Consider the following 20,368-nt stretch of genomic DNA (forward strand, 5'->3'; position numbering starts at 1 on the left):
GAAGACAACAAAATCTAGATGCTCACCAATATAACATGTAATGTGCCCATCATTCAATCAAAAGTTACTAACACACCAAGATGTAGGAGAATATGATCCATGTCAGGAGAAAGTTTAGTCAGTAACCCAGAAATGATAGAGATGATGAAATTAGGAGTTAAGGACTTTATAACAGTTCTTACTATAAATATGTACATTATGTTCAAGGATTTAAAGGAAAATACAAACATCACGAGGAAGGAAATGAAAGATATAAAAGAGAACCAAGTGGAACTAAAGGGTTGAAAAATATAATATTTGAAATGAAAAATTCAGTGGTTGGGGATTAAAGTCACAGATAATGGAGAAAAAATGTCAGTGAACTTGCAGCACAGAAAGATTAGAAAAAAGTAAAAGGAAAATTATCTTTTAGGATACACACAAAAATGTTTGTAGATGAAATTTTATGATACCTGGGATTGGATTCAAAATTCTACAGGGTTGAGAGAAGGGAAATAGGATGAAACAAAAATTAGCTTTGATTTGCTAATTGTTGAAGATGAGTGATTGGTACAAAGGGTTCAGTATAATCTTCTCTCGAAATTTGCAGTTCTTAAAATTATTCATGATAAAAGTTTGAAAAATATAATCTAGTAAGAAAAAGTAGTTTGAATCTTTCTTCTGTCTAAAATGTGACAGGAAGTAGGTCAATGAAAAATAAGTCTTCCCCTTTACAATACTTCTTATATAATGGTCTTGAAAACTCAGCTTTGCTTTGATGGGTAGAAGCTGGGACAAGACTACAAAAGCTGGGACCTCTGTAGCTAGAGATGCTTCCCTCTTGTTGGGATAATGCTCTGACACCCAGGAAGAGAAATATGAGGATGCAGGAAGAAGTCATGGCTCAGTAGGAGTACCATGGTTAACATGTGGTAGCACCCACTGAATGGGGAGTATGCTTGGACTCACCTGCCTTCTATTTGCAGCCCAGGTGGGGAAATGGGATGGGTGAGTGATTGGTGCCATAAATACTTTGTTTTATCCATAAACCCAACATGTGAGTTTTTTTTTTTTTTAACCGTGTCTTAGTTTAAGTTGCTATAACAAAGTCACACAGATTGAGTGGTTTATACACAACAGAAATTTGTTTCTCACAGTTCTGAAGGCTATAAATCTAAGATCAGGGTGTCAGCATGTTTGTGTTCTGGTGTGAGCCCTCTTTCAGGTTGCAGACTGCTTGTTGTGTCCTCACATGGCACAGAGAGGATGAGAGAAGTTCTCTGGGATGTCTTTTAAAGGGCACTAATCCTATTCATGAGGGCTCCACCCTCATGACCTAAGCACCTCCCAGAGGCCCCACTTCTAATACCATGACTTTGGAACTAGGGTCTTAACATATGAATTTTGGGGGATATAAACATTCAGTCCATTGTAAAGTGCCTAGTGTTAAAGTGCTTAATTTAGTTAAATTGGAGGTGGGGCCGGTATACTAGGGAGAATTGGGATAGACTCAACTGTGAAAGTGAAGCCACAGAACTTACTCTGCAGCAGGCTTTAATGTTCCTTTCCAACTTGAGTACCAGTGACTCTACAAAATGAACCTTTGGCTACAGACTTGCTGGTTGATTAAAAGCTCCTGGGAAGCATGGTGTGCTTTCCTGTCTCTGCCCTTTAGGTCAAACCATTCTTCTCCTCATTACCTTCTGCCTATTGAGAGATCCAGCTTAGAGACCATACTCCCAGTTGTTCTCAGTTTGGGGATCTGTGGGATATTCTCCAATGGTTCAACTCTTGTGGCTCTCTTAGGCAATATCATTTAATTAGCACAGGGCATGTACTGGGCTGTCTTTTCAGGTATTTGTTCTTTTGTGAATTTGTTGGTTGAAAGTACAGACACTTTGACCCTGAATACGTTTTGACTCAATGTTTGTGAACATAAACATAATGAATATTACACCAATATTGAATTTTTGTTAAGAAAAGGAATTGGGGGTGAATACCATTAGGACAGTTTAATTAATTGATAAAATCTTGATACTGCATACATTTTTTGCCTTTTTTATTTTCAGTTTTGTTTTACTCAAAACATTCCCATCAAATTCAAATCTTTTTGATGTAAATCTTATAATTTATTGATCAAGTTTTGGTTATTTACAATATCACTGATTATAGTTTTTGCAGGTTTTCATTGTTTCCTACCAAATCTGATTTTTTACCAATAAATTTTGCAGTTTTCAGTGTTAGAAAAATCTGCAACACAGTTGGCTATGTACCATTTTAGCCATTGCCAGTTTTATCTTATCTTGCTTGTTTCTACTAGTAATAGTTCTTGTGAGTTAGGCAAAAGAGAGATAGCCTTTCTTGACTAGTCAGTGAGGCAATTTGGAAGGATTTCCTTGGCAATTCCAGTGGCAGACCTTGGCAGCACAAAATAGCACCACAAAGAGGAATTCCACAGCTTCATTACGTTCACTAACACAAATAATGAGAACATGTTACTCCCCTAACTTTTTAGATTTGTATTATTACTATTCTACTATGTATCTATTCAGTGGTAACAAAAAATATCTTTGAAGCTATGCAATCTTATACTTTTTTTCAGAGGCAGAACTTGATTTCCTAAGGCTTCTAGTAGACTGTATTTAAATGAGCAAAACCATATGTCCCCCCCTCCCCCACACACTTTACAGTCACTTTCAATACACACATAAGGAAAGGTACAGAACGAATCTCCCCCAAACACCTCCTTTCAAAATTGGGATTTATATTACAGGTCTGTGCATCTTTTACACCAGCACTTACAGAAGTTGACTTTGGCTTCCTTGCTGGTCATCTCCTCACCATTTTGTCTGCCAAGAATGCATTCAAGAGGAGAGGAAGAGCTTCTGAAGTCAGGGTTTAATAATGTCCTATTATAATTAGGGGAGGAGACATTAAAAGAGTGACATGCTTACCCAAGACCCACTTCATGATGAGCATTTCTGTCCAGGAGAATTGTGTAGTTTTCACTCTGAAGATCTGTTTTGGGTAGTCTGTGAAGGTTTCATTGGGCAGGGTTTTAACACCTTCAAAGCGATCTGATGCGTTCACAACTAACAATCCCAAGAAGATTGTAAAAGAAACTGCATGTGCTACAAATTTCATGAAAGGGCTCCTCAGGGTTCGTCCTAGCTGGAAACAAAATATATACAAGACATGTTAATCTGGCAGCTCCAGGCAAGTTCAGGGCTCTCTTTAAAAGGCTTTTGCTGAAAGTTGAACCAGAGAATCCTCAGTTTTGGACAGAAGCTGCTAATTGAACCCAGACATTTTCTCTAGAGCTTTTATGTGAGAGGCTGCTTGACCAAATCCATTTTTCTACTCACTTTAATTTTTTCTGTTTAGAAGACTTAATGGGAGCGGTAAGAGAAAGGAGTAGAACACACTAATATAACATCATTTTACAATCTGACTGCACAGCTACCTCCAACCATGTGGATGTGAATTTTATGCTTTATGAATCTAGGAAAAAAATCTGTTTCAGTAGAGTTCAGAATTTAAAAAAAAACACTTTGGATATGCTCTGTTGCTCTTTTGTCTATTTTCTTGAGTTTTAGCTTAGATGACTTATTTTCCACATTTCTTATATCTTGGTAAATTTATTTAAAGCTATGCATTTCCCACTAGGTACTGCTTTAGCTATGTTCCTATAAATTTTGACATGTAGCATTTTCCTTGTATTCAGTTATAAATATTTTTATAATTTCCCATTTGATTTCATTTTTAACTCAGAGGTTATTTAGTTTCCAGATATACAGGACTTTTCCCCCCTTGCTTTAAAAAAATCCTGTTTTTATTGCAGCATGTGTTCAGATCATAGCCTCTGTGATACTACCCTAAAACTATTGAGATTTTCTTTGTGGCCTAGTACACGATTAACTTGTGCAGTTGTTCCATGTGAGCCTGAAGTGATCCAAAAGATGCCTTTTAGGGAGTAGGTATTGGTCATATCTTCTTATCCCTGGCTTGCCATCCAAAGGCCACTTGGATCTTTGAGGACTAACTTGGGGGCTGCACAGTCAGTCTTTGCTGACCACTGTAAATGAATTCACTTGGGTCTCTTCCAGGTCACTGCTGTCACCCTCACCTAAACACCCTCACCTAAATACCTCACCAGGTATACTGATAAGACAAGAGCAAAGAGGGGAGTCTTTTCTGGATCTCAGTTCCTTCTCCAGGGCAAATGTTCAGTTATAGCCAGTGACTAGTTAATTGATATTCATGTTCTGCCTCGTTCAGGAGTCCTAGAGTGAAATGTCACCCAGCATGTAGAGTATTGGTTCAGCAAAAGATCAGCTATAGGAGTTTCTCCTGGTAAAATTTCCCTAACTATGACTATGTTCAACATAACATTTATAAATCAGATGGCTTGATAATGTTCTTTCAGTAGGCTTCAGTATGCTAATCATCCACGTTAATGGTGCCAGTAATTATTGTAACGTTCTAATGTCATAGAACCCATCTGTTGAAATTTAAAAAGATAATTTTAATCTTTTTTTAAAAAAGACTGCGTTTCAAGTCTGAACGTTGGAAATCCCTATTTGTGCTGGAAAGAACTTGTTCGGATTCACCTGCATTGTCAAATTGTCATATGGCACTAAAATAACTTCAGAAGTGTTGAAAAAGGTGTTTACCTGAAAACTAGGGGGCCCACAAACATCTTACAAATGACATTTCTTAGTAATGTTTAACCTTATTATTTACAAAATAGGGACTGTAGATTATTTTTAGCCATAGGTAGATGTACTAAATTCAGAATGTAGAGATTAAATATAAGGACAAATAAAATACCTTACATAAATTCAGTAAAAAAAAAAAAAAAAACGGAATCAAACGATGTCTCATATTGACTTATGTGATGTCAAATACATACTTTGAATTTTTCAACATTTTATCTGACTGTGTTGGCATCTTGGAGCCCCATTTCCCAACCAAGATGCTGGGATACTTTGGTGTATACAGGCAACATCCTTAGATAGTCATTGCATTGTTTCCTGTCACTGTGTCCTAGCTGAGGTAGTGGTGAGAAGCGAGGAAAGTTGGAGAATGACTGCAGAGTGGGGAGAGGAAAGGTTGAGGAGAGGGCAAGGGATACCAGATCTGTGTGTCCCAGCAGGGTCCCAGAAATGTCAGAAAAAGGTGGAGAACACGGAGGTAGACACAGCTGTTCAGGGATTTATGGCCAAGTTTCCTCAATCCTTTATCAGTGAGCTCTATGTAACATCTTCCAGTGACTACCTGGATGAGGACCTGGGGACACCTCTCCATCTTCTCATCTAGGCAAGCACCTGATGTCAGGAATCTGCACGCAGGTGCACCCATGCTGGCCCTGGGATTCCCCATAAGAGCTGCTTTGAGGAATTTAATGTTGTCTTTGTTCCCTCCTTCCAGTTGTTATCTTCCGGCAGAAGATGCATCTGTAAAAATTATTGTACTTATTGCAGATGATAAGAAAAAACCCTGATAAGGCCCTGCAGTGATGTAGAAGGTTACCCTGGGCTCAGTCCCACTTGATTTAAGCCATAGGAAGGAAAAATGAGTTTAGCAATTGATGCACCTTTCTTATATTTCTTCTGGGCTTGAAAGCATCTTTATTTTAATTTATTCATTTTTGGCTGTGTTGGGTCTGCATTTCTGTGCGAGGGCTTTCTCTAGTTGCGGCGAGCTGGGAGCCACTCTTCATCGCGATGCGTGGGCCTCTCACTATCTTGGCCTCTCTTGTTGCAGAGCACAGGCTCCAGACGTGCAGGCTCAGTAGTTGTGGCTCACGGGGCCTAGTTGCTCCGCGGCATGTGGGATCTTCCCAGACCAGGGCTCGAACCCGTGTCCCCTGCATTGGCAGGCAGATTCTCAACCACTGCGCCACCAGGGAAGCCCGAAAGCATCTTTTTAACTGGTAAAACTTTGATAAAGGTCAGATGAGATCAAATCATTTCAGTGATTTCCTTTTTCTTTTTCTTTTTTTTGTGACATTCCATTTTTATCTCAGTTTTTTGAAGCAAATTATGCTTGGGGTAAACTTCCTCCTTTCACAAGGTCACCAGGTGAACCAAAAGAAAGGAGAAAAGTCAGCCAATATATACCAGCAGTTCTTAGCTGGGGAATCATTAACGCTGAGTCAGGTAACAGCGTTAGATATAAAAAGAGATGGTAGAGCTTTGGGAGACATAGGCCTTGTTCTCCTCTGCCTGAAGAGGAAAACTGGTGAGTCTGAAACATGGGCTAAAGCAGCTCTGTCATTACTTGGCCCTTAGGAGCTGAGAACATATCGGGAAGTCCAGGCTTGCTGTACTCAGTCTCTGGCTCAAGCCCAGACTTCCTGGGTACTTTTCTTTTACTCTGGAAAATAGGTGAATGTGAGAATAACTGAGTAGTGCTCCTGAATTAGCTCCAAATGAACTGCATTCTCAAGTCCTCAGGGTGGACACCTGCTTTTACTTGTTGACACACCTCTGTGTTCTATGGCACTGGGCTCTTAGCCCACAAGTGTAAGCACCTAACTGGGACCTGGTAGCCACTTGCCCACAAGGTAGGCCATGGCTGCAGTAGAGCACCCAGAGAGTTTCCAGCATCTCTCCCCAGTCTGAACCTCCAGTCTTCCTCATCAAATGCCACCCTCTCTTGCCGCCAGCTGCCAGTGGCCACAAGCAAGGGCTTAGTGTACAAGCTGTTTTTTTGTCTTACTGGACATTCCAGGGACACAAATTGTCAGTCAGACAAGTCTCTGAACAGAGGAGAGGAAGATGCAGCCATGGGGCCAAACTTTCCTGCAATCATTACTTCTAGAATATTCCAGAAGACACCATAAGTCTGACCCCTACGTTCCATGGTGGCATCAGTCTCTTGAATTTACTGGGTCCCCAGAAAGTCCGGGATTCCTCCCCCTTCCACACATCCTTTTTTTTGCATCACATCTGCATGATATTGGCCAAGATTCTTCTCAGACCTACTGAAAATCTAAAAAATTTAGTCAGCAACTGGCATATCATCTCTTTCTGAACGTTTCCCCAAGCAGGTAGAGGCAAACCAATTTGCTGGTGTTGCTTAGTCCCAGTTCCCTGGAAGCTGTCACATTTAGTCTTACAGCAAAAGTGAGGATTGGCAGTGTTCGGCTGTTGTTTTAATGATTGATGTCCTAGAATTAGTTTGTGGCTTAGAGAGTGTGGAGGCAGCACCCCTGTCCATCTCTGGACGAAGGCAATGATCTAACCTGCAGCACAGACTAGATAATACTACTATGAAAACAAGTGCCTAAAACCAATGACCAGCGCTAATCCAGCTTTCAATCTGGTTAGTCTTTTTTCACTCACTGTGCTTTTTCCAGCTCATGATAAAGGACAGAAAAAAATAGCCTTACCCTACATATGTATCATTTGGGGAATACCGATTTAGAAGTCTGTGTCATGGTAGACTGCCATAGAAACAAAATCCTCAATAGATATGAGATTGAACACCACAAATATTCAGTATGAGGACTTTTATCTTTAACACTATTCTACAGAAGAAGGAGTTTGAGTCCTAATTTCTTTCTCTGACACCCCTCCTACTCTAAGGCAGTCAGTTCCTTGCCTGCCTGGTTAGGTGGCTTCATTAGCAGATCTGAAGTCTTGGGCCCATCATCCTGGCATGAGTTTTGTCTTGGTGGAGTTGACAAGAGGATCCATTCACTGATGACACTTTTATTAACTGCCTTAGCTGATCAAATTCCCTGTGGAACTAATCTCCCTGTAGTCATATTTCTTCTACTGAATGTTGATTCCCTAAGCTTAATTGCTTTTTTACTGTATCACCAAGTAAATGCAGCTTTGGAGACTTTAATGACCACTTAACCTACGAAACATATTTCAGAATTTCGACATGATTTGTTTTTATAGGCGCTAGCTCTTGCCTGAAGCTGGAGTGACTGCTGATGCCTTTTGTGGCTTTGGGTCAGATGGGCTGTAGGGAGGGTGGAACAGGAGGTGCGGCAGCTTGGCTCTTGCAGGTTCCACTCCTTCCATTACAGGCGGGCACTAGACACTCCCCCTTCCTGCGAGAAAAGAACCCAGCTTTGCGCCTTTCCAGCTCTCCTCCTTTTTCCTTTGTCTTTTTTCCTTCTAGTGACCTAATTAGCTGCCCGTGTGGGCCAGAACCCAGACAAGGAAGCCAGGAAACCAGGAAGATGTTGAGATGGGTCTGCAGTGCCCCGGAATGAGAAGCCTTTGACTCTCAGCTCCTAGTTGTTTCTCTTTTCTGAACCTGCTTATAAAGTGTGTGCATCATAATGTAATTGAGAGAGTGAAATGAGGTGTTGCATGAAAAGGGCTTAGTGAAAAGAAAGTACTCAATAAATGTTGGCTATTCCTATTATCATTATTATAATTATTATTACTATGGATTTGGAGGCCGTGTTTAGGACATTGCATAATTAGAAAAGGAACAGTGCCTTTATTCCCCCTTTATTCTGTTATTGATCAGATTATGCCTTGTGTGTATAAAAGTTTCCATTTTATCACTCCTCTGTCTTTTAAGAAAATGATTTAAAAAAGCAAATCTTAGCATTTTCCCTCTTAAGTGGTTTTCTACTTTTGTTGGGTCTCTCAGGGCTATTTTCTTTAAATGTGGGAAATGATCAGCTGCATATTTGGACAAAATGGACTTTAGGTTATGCTAAGTAGAGAGAAGAAATAACCGCAAAGACATGCACCTTAAGCAGTCTGTACCTTGCTGCACGGAGCAATCCAATAGGCTATGGCGAGAAAAGGGAGGCCTAGGGAGACTCCAAAGACAGCCAGGAGTTTCACAGCGATAGACTGTTGACGTAAGCCTGAGAGATTTTCATACCACATGGTAAGCAATTGCTGTTGACAGTTAGGATGAGCAACGAACTGTAAAAACAAAACAAAAACAAAAACAAAACGCAAACAGGAAAATGGCATCGGTAGCACTTGAACAGTATATGACCTATGAGTAGCTCGGGGCTGACATGTTCCCCTGGGGAGGGTGGCCTGGGTGTTGGAGCCAGAGCAGCTAGGTCAGGTACCTGCTGGGCCCTTCTGACTTGGAGATGCTGGGGGTCTCTGTGCTATGAGCCCTCATAGGACTGGCCCTCATAGGACCGGCTGCATCAGGGCTTGGTAAACTGAGGGCCTTGAGAAGTCTCAGGCACAGAAAATGACAGTCAGCTTCTGGGTAGATGCTTGTCTCCAATCCAAGGACACTTATCTCTGGGCAGAGTTCATATGGGTGTCAACATATTGGAATGGATGGAGCATGAATGGGATTTTAGAGTTGACATGTGTTTGAATTTTGCTCTACCATTTACTAGCCAGGTGGCCTTGGGCCAGCTACTTCACCTCTCTGAGCCTCAATATTGTCCTCTGCAAAACAGAGCCTGTCACATTGTCTTGTAGGGTTAAATGAGATATTGTAGAAAAGTTCCTCTCTCTTTTCCTATGTTGTCTAAGAAAAAGTTCTTGCAGTGGAGTTTCCAGAGGACATGTTAAAACTCCTCAGTATTTCCCCACTGGATTTCAGTGGTATTTGGCTTGGGTCCCTGTTGCTTATTGTAGCATGCTGGAGCACTGACACATTGTATCCCCATGCAGTAGCTTCTCACTGTCACCTCCCTCTCTTGGATCTGCCTTGCCCTCATGCCAGGTTACAAGATGGGCCTTTTGTGGACATTTTGTATTGTTGACCTCACCCTTCTTGATATATGTTAGAGTAGGGTTGGAACCCAGACTTAAACTGGGTCCATTAGGTTTTCTCAGCTGGCTATTTTTTTTTTTATTCCTCTTTTTATTTATTTATTTATTTTTATACATCTTTATTGGAGTATAATTGCTTCACAATGTTGTGTTAGTTTCTGTTGTACAACAAAGTGAATCAGCCATATGCATACATATATCCCCATATCCCCTCCCTCTTGAGCCTCCCTCCCACCCTCCCTATCCCACTCTTCTAGGTTGTCCCAAAGCACCGAGCTGATCTCCCTGTGGTAGGCAGCTGCTGTCCACTAGCTGTCTATTTTACGTTTGGTAGTGTATATCTGTCAGTGCTACTCTCACTTTGCCCCAGCTTCCCCCTCCCCGCCGTGTCCTTAAGTCCATTCTCTATGTCTACGTCTTTTTTCCTGCCCTGCCACTAGGTTCATCAGTACCATTTTTTTTTTTTTTAGATTCCATATATATGCATTAGCATACGGTATTTGTTTTTTTCTCTTTCTTACTTCACTCTGTATGACAGACTCTGGGTCCATCCACCTCACTACAAATAACTCAATTTTGTTTCTTTTTACGGCTGAGTAATATTCCATAGTATATATGTGCCACATCTTCTTTAGCCATTCATCTGTCGATGAACATTTAGGTTGCTTCCATGTCCTGGCTATTGTAAATAGTGCTGCAGTGAACATTGTGGTACATGTCTCCACATAATTTTGAATTATGGTTTTCTCAGGGTATATGCCCAGGCTACTTGAGACTGTGATCGAGAGAGGCAGTCTTTTTATTTACTGAGGAGTTAACATGTAACCTTCAGGGATCTGGGCAGCTACCTTCCACTGTGTAGACTAAGTAGCAAAACAAGCCAGTTACAAAGAGAGAAAGAAGAATGAAGTTGTATAGAAAGAGGTTCTGTAGTGTCCTTCCCTCTCTGAGGTCCAGCTCCACTCTGCACGTATGGTCCACGAGACACCCCTAGATTCATATACAGCATCTTCCTTTTTCTGATTGATTCAGCAGGTTGACTTGAGTTGCTGTAACCAAACATCCTTTTTCTGCAAATATTTGGTGCTACTTGACCATTTGTTTTTAGTCGATTCTGAGTCTTGGCCAGTAGAAACTGGTAATAGGCAGTATGTAAGTAACATTTATGGTAATAAAGTTTACACTTGAGAAAATTATGCTCATTAGCTTATTTCCTCCCTGTGACAAAGGGAAGCCATTATTTGCTTTAGGCAGCCTGCTCTTTGGCCCTGTCAGGATAGCCATATGCCATAGGAGCTGGGACCCATGGACTAGAGCAGATAGACTGGGCATTCTTCAAAGAGATTGCATTTTCAGTGGATTACCCTGGATCATAATGTCCCAATTTTCATCCCATTTGCCTCATTGGGTATTAAGAGGATATATGCAGCAATTTCTGGGAAATGCAAAACATTCCCTTTTCATTATAAGAACAATATAAATAGAGCTATTTAAAAAATTCTCAACGCAGATGGCAACAGCTTCTTGTTTCCAGTTTCTGGGAACTCACAGTAGCAACCAAATGATTTGCAAGGATGCTATCAAAGCTCTATTTGGCCCTGCAGCAGCCCCTGGTGATACTATTACTCAATCACTAGCTGCAAATGAGGCTTTTTTTGGGGTAACATTATTGGATTCATGTCAACCATTGTGGTTTTTCCCTTCAAGAACAAGAGCAACAGATTCTCCTCAACCCAGGTAGGAACCCTCAGGCCATCATATGCTTTCCTGTACCCTTTCTGGCTCACAACAAAGTGGAGCAAATAACAGAACATCATGCACATGTTTCAGTAATTCTCAGAGCCTGATCACGGCAAGTCGTCCCATTGCAGGTCAACTTGCAGGCATGGGGGGGCAGTCGGTTTTGTTTTTCAACAGTTAGCCTTCCCTTGGTGCTGAAATGGTCCTGCTCTGGAGAAACACACAGTCTCATGAAGTAGCGGAAGACCACTTGGCTCGCCCTGTGGCTCCCTGCACTGTAGCTGCTCTGGAAGGACTCCCGTCCTGATCCCTGCCATTGGCCTCTTTGTCTTTATCTGGGGAGAGCCCATCCATGCTTCTTCTGCTGCCTCCTGCAGACAAATCAGCACAACAAATTGGGCAGCAGAGCAGGAGGGGAAGAATTCTGAGAGAGAACACAGTAGGAACCATTCCCACTCACCCTTACCTGCCTCAGAGGACAGTGGTCCCGAATAAAACAGGGGGGTCTCTCTTAAGACTCTGTCCTCTGATTAGACCTTTGTTAATTTCCACAGTAGCCTTTCTTCCTCCATAATAAAGCAACCTAGCTCCAGACATGCTATTTATTTGTAGACAGACTTTATAATATAATGCTCCCAGTAAGCTGACGGCAGCTGATAGCTGGAGCCCAGATTGTTATTCATCTTTACGTGGGCACTCTTCTGTATTGGTAGCAGGACTTTGAAGATAACTTCATGACGCATAGTTCAATGTGTATCAGAGGATTTTTCTCCACTGTGCTTTTGAAGCACAGAGAAACATCATTCCTGACCCAAGGAAGATGAGAGTAACATGAGGCGCACCATCAAGACACAAAGAACACCCTAACCAGAAGGGCACTCAGTCAGGGAATGAAGGCAGGAGCAGGGGGGAGGATTTTTAAAAGCAGGGTCAGAGAGGAACAGAGGAAGGAAAGCCCACAGCTAGATAGAACAGAATGGGAACTCAGAAAATCAGTGTTGTCTTGGGCCAGATTTCTTTGGCATCTGGCTCACAAAAGGATGGAATGATCTGGATCCTAACAAGAGGATTGCCCAGGCCATTCCTGCCCCTAAACCATTCTGGACTGAGAGCATGGTACACATTTATGGAAGTTCTTCAAGGGAAGAACTGGATTGACCACCTCAGCTTTCCCATCGACATGATTCACTCTCTTCCTAGTAGGGAGTGATGGCCTGGAGCTGAGACTGTTGAGGTAGGCTTACACGGAGCAGAGCAGCCTCTGCAGAGAATACACGTCAGACCATACCCACAGCTGGGATGGGCTGTTCCAGAGGACTGGGTTGGGGCGGGGAGCTTAGAAGTTAAGTTGCAAAGAGGGGTAGGAGGGAGCTCTGAGACAGAATTCCCTATAATGGAGAAGAAGACTGGAAAACAGGACCTGAGGGTCAGGAGGGACTAGAATTCATGTGGCTGCCGGTTCTTGAGTCCATCTCAAGCTGGTTATTCTGGTGGCACGTTTGACCAGCCTTCATGTTTAGTATAACAACATTTGTGCCCAAGCTGGTTTTCTGTTAATATCTCACCTAAACTTCCTATTCCTCCCAGACCCTGGTGACTTAGTGAGAACATAATGCTGGCATATGGGAACGTTTGGGCATATTGGCCAAATCTTGGCTCTTACTTTGCTTTCAGTTGGTCCATGTGCTACTATTTTTCTTTTATAGCCTGAAGGAAAAGTATCCCCTTCACTCTTTTCCCTGCTTTATATTCATTTGTAAGGAAATATCTGATATTTTAAGAATAGATAGTTGTTGAAGAGCTATCAACATTCCTTAACTAACTATTGAGTATTTTTAGGGCTGTTTCATGGAATATTAACACCCTTGGGCCATATATTCATATTACAACAGGGCTAAGACTTTCCTGATGGGGGGTGTTTAAGCGTGTGGACTGGTACCTGGCTGCTTGGGTTCAAGTCCGGGCCCTGTCACACGCTGGCCATATGCTCTTCGATCATTGACTCTTTCCATGCTTCACTTCCTTTTTCTGTAAAATGAGGCTAATAATGAAGATTGAGTGAGTAAGTATTTGTAAAGTGCTTAGGACAGTACCTGACAAATAGTAAGCGCTGTATTAGTATTTGATAAATAAAAATAAGCCCGTGACTCTCCTTTCCTTTCCCATTTTTTCCTTTCCCTCTTCCTCTTGTTTCTCTGTCCTCCTCCCTACTCCCTGAGGTTCTACTCCACCCTCCTTATCTTTATTCTGACCTCCACGTTGTTTTGGCAGATTTTCTTGAAGTGTTGTTGCCTTTGGAAAGGTTCATGTAGCCTAACAGGTGCGTGAGGCCAGTCCCTCTCTATCCAGCGCCTCCCTCCTTATCCTCCAGTGAAAGTGCTTTATCCAGGCACTTAGGTAAAAGTGGGCTGGTCTCTGCTAGGGCAGTCAGGGCCACCAGCAAGTCTATTCAGCTCCATGTTGATGGTCCCCCTCCACTCTGGAGCCCTCCGTCAGTGAGGTGCAGTCCAGGTTCCTGAACCTGCAGAAGTACTTCTCCTCCGTCCTCGATGCCCCTCCCCTCCTCCACCTTAAAAGCTGTTAAATCCTGCATTTCCCCTTTAGTGGGGAGGGGAAGAGGGCTACATTTGAGCTGAGGCTTTGAGGCTGCATGATTTCCATAATCCTTAAACACAGATTTCTTTCTCTGACACTGGGCCTCATTTACAGAATAATGAGATGCGGCAATGCATGATTTGATAAGCTGAAGAATAAATTAGCTGGAGAAAAATTTATGAAATCCAATGCTTATAGAGAAAATGACTTATTTTATACAGATAAACCATCAAAGGCTGATGTCCAATGTGACTGTGGTCAAGATTTTCCACTTAGCTCATCACTAGCCTTTCCATCTAGAAATCTTTTTTATTCCTCCCTCTGGAAACTGTCTACATAGGCAAAAAGAGACAGATACTGTACCAGTTGTCAAGTGGCTGTTCTTAGTGTGGACAGTCAGACTGAATTAGTATAGTTCTGTGGTGCCACTTCCTGTTTGGTGCATCTCATAGGATTTGGTTCAATGGTGCTAATGTTCTTCCCTCCCGTTTTGTCTTGGCAAAGCTCTCAAGTCATGGGAGTTGAGGAGGGAAGAAGAGGAATGGAAATGTCACTTGTTGACTAGTTTAGTTTGTTGGTTTGTCCATTCATTCATTCATTCATTCATTCATTCAGCATATTTTTCTTCACTGCTGCCCCTTACCAGGCACTGGGCTCAGCACTGGAAATACAGAGAAGTTGCAATCCTTGTCCACAGGGAGCTCCCAGCTCTGTGAGTCTGTGCATGGAATAGGGCTGAGCAGTAACACCCACCAGTTACGGAGTAAGCCTTCCATGAATGAATGAACACCAAATGCTCATCCCACCAGTGTGCTTTCTCCTGGGTCCCTCCCTCTTGTGAGACCTACTATTGAGAGCCCCACATCCTTGGCACAGCTTGTTGCTTTGTCTGCACTGATAACTTAACCTTCAGACTCTTCTCCGTGCAAGCAGTTAGCGGAGTGGTTACATGCACAGGCTCTGAGGCTGGACCATCCTGGTTCAAATCCCAGATACGACATTTTCTAGCTGTGTGGCCCTGGGCAAGCCACTTCACTGCTCCTAGCTTCGTGATCTGTGAGAGAGGAAAACGTGTGTTGGGTGCTCAGTACATGGCCTGGTACTTACGATTTAAGGTGGGCGTCGGTGTTAACTGCTGCTGCTGTTCCTACTAACACTTCTCCTCCCCCTCCAGGGCTTAAAATAGTTCTCTTTGCTCTTCCCTTTGCTGAGTTTATCCATCAGCAGAGTGTTGCCTGCCCGTGTGATTTTAGAGTTAAACATTCCGGAAGAACTTAGTATGCTTAATTACAGTAAAAAAGAAAGCAGAAGTTGCCATTGTTTTATTAAGTTTTAAATCAATGGAGCATTCTAGTAGGGAACAACATTGCCACCATGCCCGCTGAGCCTATTTATTTAGCCGTGCGGCTCCTGAGCGGCCACTACAGGAGTGTAATCCATGATAGTCCTGGGTAAATGGTGGCGGAGGATGAGAAGGAAAAGGTGTGGGGCTTGGAGCTTTAGGTGGGTAGCCCTACAATTCATTACCTCTTACAAGGAGCCTCTAAGCATGGGCACTAGACAAAGTAAAATGTTTTAAAATCACAGCTTGAGTGTTTTTTACTGTTAATAATTGAGGACCTAGTATATGAAGGAACTTTGGTTATGTTATCTGTAAGCGTCACAATAACCCTCCCCAAAATGGATGTATTATCTACATCCTCATATACAAACGAGGATGTATTATCAACCCCATCTTGCAGTTGAGGAAACTGAGGCTGGGTCAATTTAAGTCCCACAGCTAGAGAATGGTGTAGTCAGGGTTCCAGCTCAGGTCTGTCTGATTCCAAAGCCTGAGGTCTTTTCATGTGTAAGCTCCCTCTGAAATTCTCTTGATTTGGTTGGCTTGGACTCTAGCCCTTCCTGGTCTTAGTTCTTTGCCATAAATAAAACAGTAAAAGCAAACACTTATTGAGCACTCACATGGATCAGGCCCTGTGCTGAGCACATTATGAACATTGTCTCATTTAATCCATTATGCCCATTATAGAGCTGATGGCGCTGTGACTGTCAGATCCAAAGTGGACATTTCTTAACCACTTCTTTATACCGCCTCTCTCAACTGACGTTTCCTGCGTCTTTTCTGGGTCAGGTCTCTGGCATATTCTATCTGCCAAGCAGGAAGGCCCCTCTGTGAGCCTACAGATTTCACATGTGCTGCAGAGATGCTCATACCCCCAGCCAGAGTTTTGGGTGTCTCCTTTCACCCTGTGGCAGTGGGCTGTGTCCTCTTGGGGAGGACAGTTGATCTCTGACTTCCTTCTCCAGAGCAGTAGATACTTTATGATAATCCCACATCCATTCCATTTGCACTGTTTGGGTTGGATGGGAGGATGGAGGGTTAGGGTTAGATGGAGGGGATTTTGGTTGGGGAGAAAGGAAGCAAGTGAAAGGAAGGGAAAGGAAGGAAACAGAAGAACAGAGCAAAGGAAGGGAGAGTAAGAGATAGAGTTTAAAACCTGACTTCCAGCTGCTGTTCCAGCTTCTGCTCATTTCCTCCCCATCCCTAGTCTCTGGCCAAACTCCAGCAAAGCTGTTCTCAGAGCCTTCCCAAGCTTGACCATCTCTGAGCCTCTGGTCAAGGTATCGCTGCAACCCGGTGTGCTTTCCTTCTCATCCCCCCATAGCCAAGTTTTGTCCAGCTCAATAACTGTCTCTTCCGTGAAAGTTTACCCTGCCCATTCAGGTGAGAATCTTTCTTTCTCTCCTCTCAAGTCATTTGTAGTCTCTCTCGTTAATCATAGTTATAATGCCTGTATAACCGTCTACTGGAGAGAAAACCCCTCTGGAGGGCTCTTGTGGTCCTTAGGGTGGTGCTGAATGCATGGGTACTCAGGCAGTGTCGTCTGAATGAGTGAATGGTGCAGCAAGAAGTTCTCCGAGTTCAGACTGCAAACCTGGTGCCATCTCGAGGACCAGAGTGGCCTTCCAAACATGGTCCCTGTGGTGTGGCAGAGTCCAGCACTTGTGGCCATGTCACCACATCTGGAAGACACACATGGGTACAACAGGCTGAAAGTTTGCTTGCTCTCCAGGAGACATGATGAGCAGATAGATGACTGACTTCATGTCTCCACTGAAGTTATTCTCACTGCAGAAGTGCCAGGAGATTGGAAAACGACGACAACAGCAGCAACAACAGCAACTTCTTCATTTCCAGAGGTAACTGAGCTAGGAGTTCAAAGATCTTACCAGGAGAAAATTCATACCATCATCTGCAGGAGGTGCCCAAGAACGGAGCCAGGGAGGCAGGCAGGGATTGGAGCTCAGCTCTTGGGGAGTTCTGCTGCTGTGTTTCACGTGCCTTGCCTCCACACACTGCCTCCCCCTCCTCACCTGTTCTGCAGCGCTGTCTTCAGAATCCCCCATTTGCTAACTGAGTGTGTTTTAAAGACTCCCCTCTTTGCTGGGAGATTCCATTCGGATGCCTGCACAGATGGCTCTCGCTTGGTTCCAGCTTCCCCTACCTTCTCTTCCACTTGTGTATCTGCTAGCCTAGCCAACCCTGGCGTGTTCTTGGTTATTTACATAGCAGGGGGCCCTGCCAGGTAGCTGCTGATTGAGCCGTTCTGGAAGTCTACAGGGCAGCAAGAGAAGATGGGCACTTCTGAGGACTCTTCGTGCCCACAGAGACAGAGATTTGATATCGTCTTTTCAGTTGAGTAGTTTGCTTGTTGTTCCCAAAGATAACACTCTGTTCCTGTTTCCCAGGGACAGCAGGACGTGAAAAATTCCTCGACCTCAAATTAATCAAACCTTGAATTTTCCAGATCAATAGGGATTACTTACACAAATGGCCCAAATTGGTAGGTTCTGAGGACTGTATCTGTGACTCAGCAGCGTCTCTCTTGCCAGGGAAAGAACGATTTTCTCATGAAGCAGCCTGTGCTTCAGTCTTTGGGGTGCAGTGACCCAAACAGATGGTTCTGGGCTTCTCCCAGAGCTATGAGTGAGCCATTTCCTGAGTGCAGACACAGTGGCAGCGGGCCTTGGCTGGCCCTCCTGGAGGCGAATGCTGACTGTGTGATTTTGCGGTGCTCCCGGGAGTCCTCCCACAGCACTGAGCCCCGAGGGTGCTGATGAAGCGACTTGGTTTCCAGTCTGGCCGTGTTGTCATGGCCAGAGTCACACTGTGTGTGGACGCAGAGTGAGCGTCCAGCTGGCTCCAGATGACTGCCTCTGCTCTTTCACAGTGTCACAAAGAGGCCACTCTCCATGCCTGGGCAGTGACTGTCTCCACCCCACTTAGGGCTGTGCCCTAGCCTGAAACTAAAGGAGAAATGGAAGCAGCTCTAGCAGACCTTCTTGGATTATCTTTTTTTTTTTTTTTTTTTTTTTTTAATTCACGTTCTTTTATTTATTTATTTATTTATTTATGACTGTGTTGAGTCTTCGTTTCTGTGCGAGGGCTTTCTCTAGTTGCGGCAAGCGGGGACCACTCTTCATCGCGGTGCGCGGGCCTCTCACTGCCGCGGCCTCTCTTGTTGCGGAGCACAGGCTCCAGACGCGCAGGCTCAGTAATTGTGGCTCACGGGCCCAGTTGCTCCGCGGCATGTGGGATCCTCCCAGACCAGGGCTCGAACCCGTGTCCCCTGCATTGGCAGGCAGACTCTCAACCACTGCGCCACCAGGGAAGCCCTTGGATTATCTTTAACTACTCACGTTCCTGATCCCTCCCCTCCACCCAAACTGCTCTACACACTGTTCCTAAACATGGCCTGTGTAGTAGCCCTCATGCCTTTTTCAAGGAAGGTCCATCTTGCTTCTCTCTGGTTCAGTTCCTAACCAACCTTCAACATCCAAGTTTCTCTTTACTTTCAAGTCCTACCAAGTCCTTCAGCCCCCTGAGATACCTTGGACTCTTCTGGGTCTTGTTGTACAGCCAACTCACTTGACAGTCATGGTCATGGGTCAAGCTGTGAATAGCTGTATTATTGTGTTTACATCTGATCTCTTCTGCTATTTTTAAGCTCTTTGAGGGAACCAACTGTCTTTGTTTCCCCAGAAGTGTGCAGCCTTATGTTTTGCACGTAGTAGGTACTCAGTAAACATATTCTGAGTGATAAATTGTACTCTTCCGAAGCCTCTAAGATCTGCTCCATCATTTTCTCTGTGACTCATATTCCCAGAATGATTTCTAAATATAACACATCCTCTCTTACTCTCAGGGTCTGATGAACATTTAACTGTCTTCACATCTTTAGTAGAGGGCAGACAGGGAGAGATGATGAAAACTAAACCAGGCTGTTGTCTTCTTGTGCAGGAGAAGTTTGAAATGGGAGGCTGAAATAGGGTTTGAGGATTCTCTTTTGGATTGAATGAGGGTTGTTTAATTTCTCTGTATGGCATTACCAAACTGACATCAATCCGGAAAATATTTATATACTAAAAATAGTAATAACTATTATCATTATGAAGAATAGCTAATGTCTATTGATTATCTATTCTGTGTCAGGCTCTTTGCTTAACAATCGGTGTTATTTAACCCTCATATCAATTCCTTGAGATAGATATTGTTATATCCCTATTTTAAATATGGGAGTATGAGACACAGAGAAATTAAGTAACTTGCCTATAAACATGAAGGTGATATAACAGGGTATGGACTTGAAGCCATTTTTAACTATTATCCTGTATTTCCACAAGGTAGATTTTAAATCAGGCAGACACACCAAAGCATGAGGAACCACAGTGATTTCTCCAAGCTTACAGAAGCCAGGGGACCTCCCGATTCAAGTTGTTGTTAGAACTCTCATCTCTGTGCTTCTGCCTGTGGGCCAGCCAAGGCCCAGTAGAGATAAAAATCAGGAATACGCAAGGGGAAAGGCTTGAAGCCAGTTTCCTCGACAACCTCATCTTCCTAAAAGGAGCGAGTCATCATGCTAAAGATGAAATCCTGGGCTCTCTCTCCTGCATACAGACAAGAGTGGCAACAACTGATTCAGCTGTGGCTCAACTGCCTGGTCAGCACTTTGCTAGGAACCAGGTTAATGTGGAGGTCACCTAAGCCCTGATTTACAGTCTTGAAACATACAGACTCCAGCCAAAAACCCGCTTTGCTAAAGGATCTTTTTAGGATCTCCGACCTCTTGCCAAATCCCTCCTGATGCTGACATTTTACTAGGAAGAGCTGTAGTTTCAGATAATTCTTTGAGCCTGAGATCTTGATAATATTCCCAAGTTGGATCCGTAACTCTTGTCCCTTAGGTGCAAGGTCGTAGAACATGCACAGGGTCTGGAGTCAGCCCACCTGGCTGCCAGTCTTGACTTTACCACTGACTGTTAAG

The 20,368-nt window shown here is 43.4% G+C and overlaps 1 protein-coding gene across 5 annotated transcripts in view; it reads right to left on the minus strand.

Annotated features, from left to right (window-relative positions):
• The window catches only part of TRPC7 (transient receptor potential cation channel subfamily C member 7), a 124,055-nt gene that overhangs the window by 49,377 nt on the left and 54,310 nt on the right, over window positions 1-20,368 (minus strand). For 3 of the 5 annotated variants that reach the window (XM_059919486.1, XM_059919489.1, XM_059919487.1), the window contains 2 exons: window positions 8,721-8,885; window positions 2,934-3,150 (listed from right to left, as the gene is read on the minus strand). In XM_059919486.1, coding sequence (XP_059775469.1) covers window positions 2,934-3,150; window positions 8,721-8,885 — 382 coding nt within the window. The remainder of the gene's footprint in view (window positions 1-2,933; window positions 3,151-8,720; window positions 8,886-20,368) is intronic. The other 2 variants (XM_059919490.1, XM_059919488.1) reach the window with 1 other exon arrangement.

The sequence above is a fragment of the Balaenoptera ricei genome, chromosome 3, assembly GCF_028023285.1.
Source record: "Balaenoptera ricei isolate mBalRic1 chromosome 3, mBalRic1.hap2, whole genome shotgun sequence".
In the NCBI taxonomy this organism is placed as follows: domain Eukaryota; kingdom Metazoa; phylum Chordata; class Mammalia; order Artiodactyla; family Balaenopteridae; genus Balaenoptera; species Balaenoptera ricei.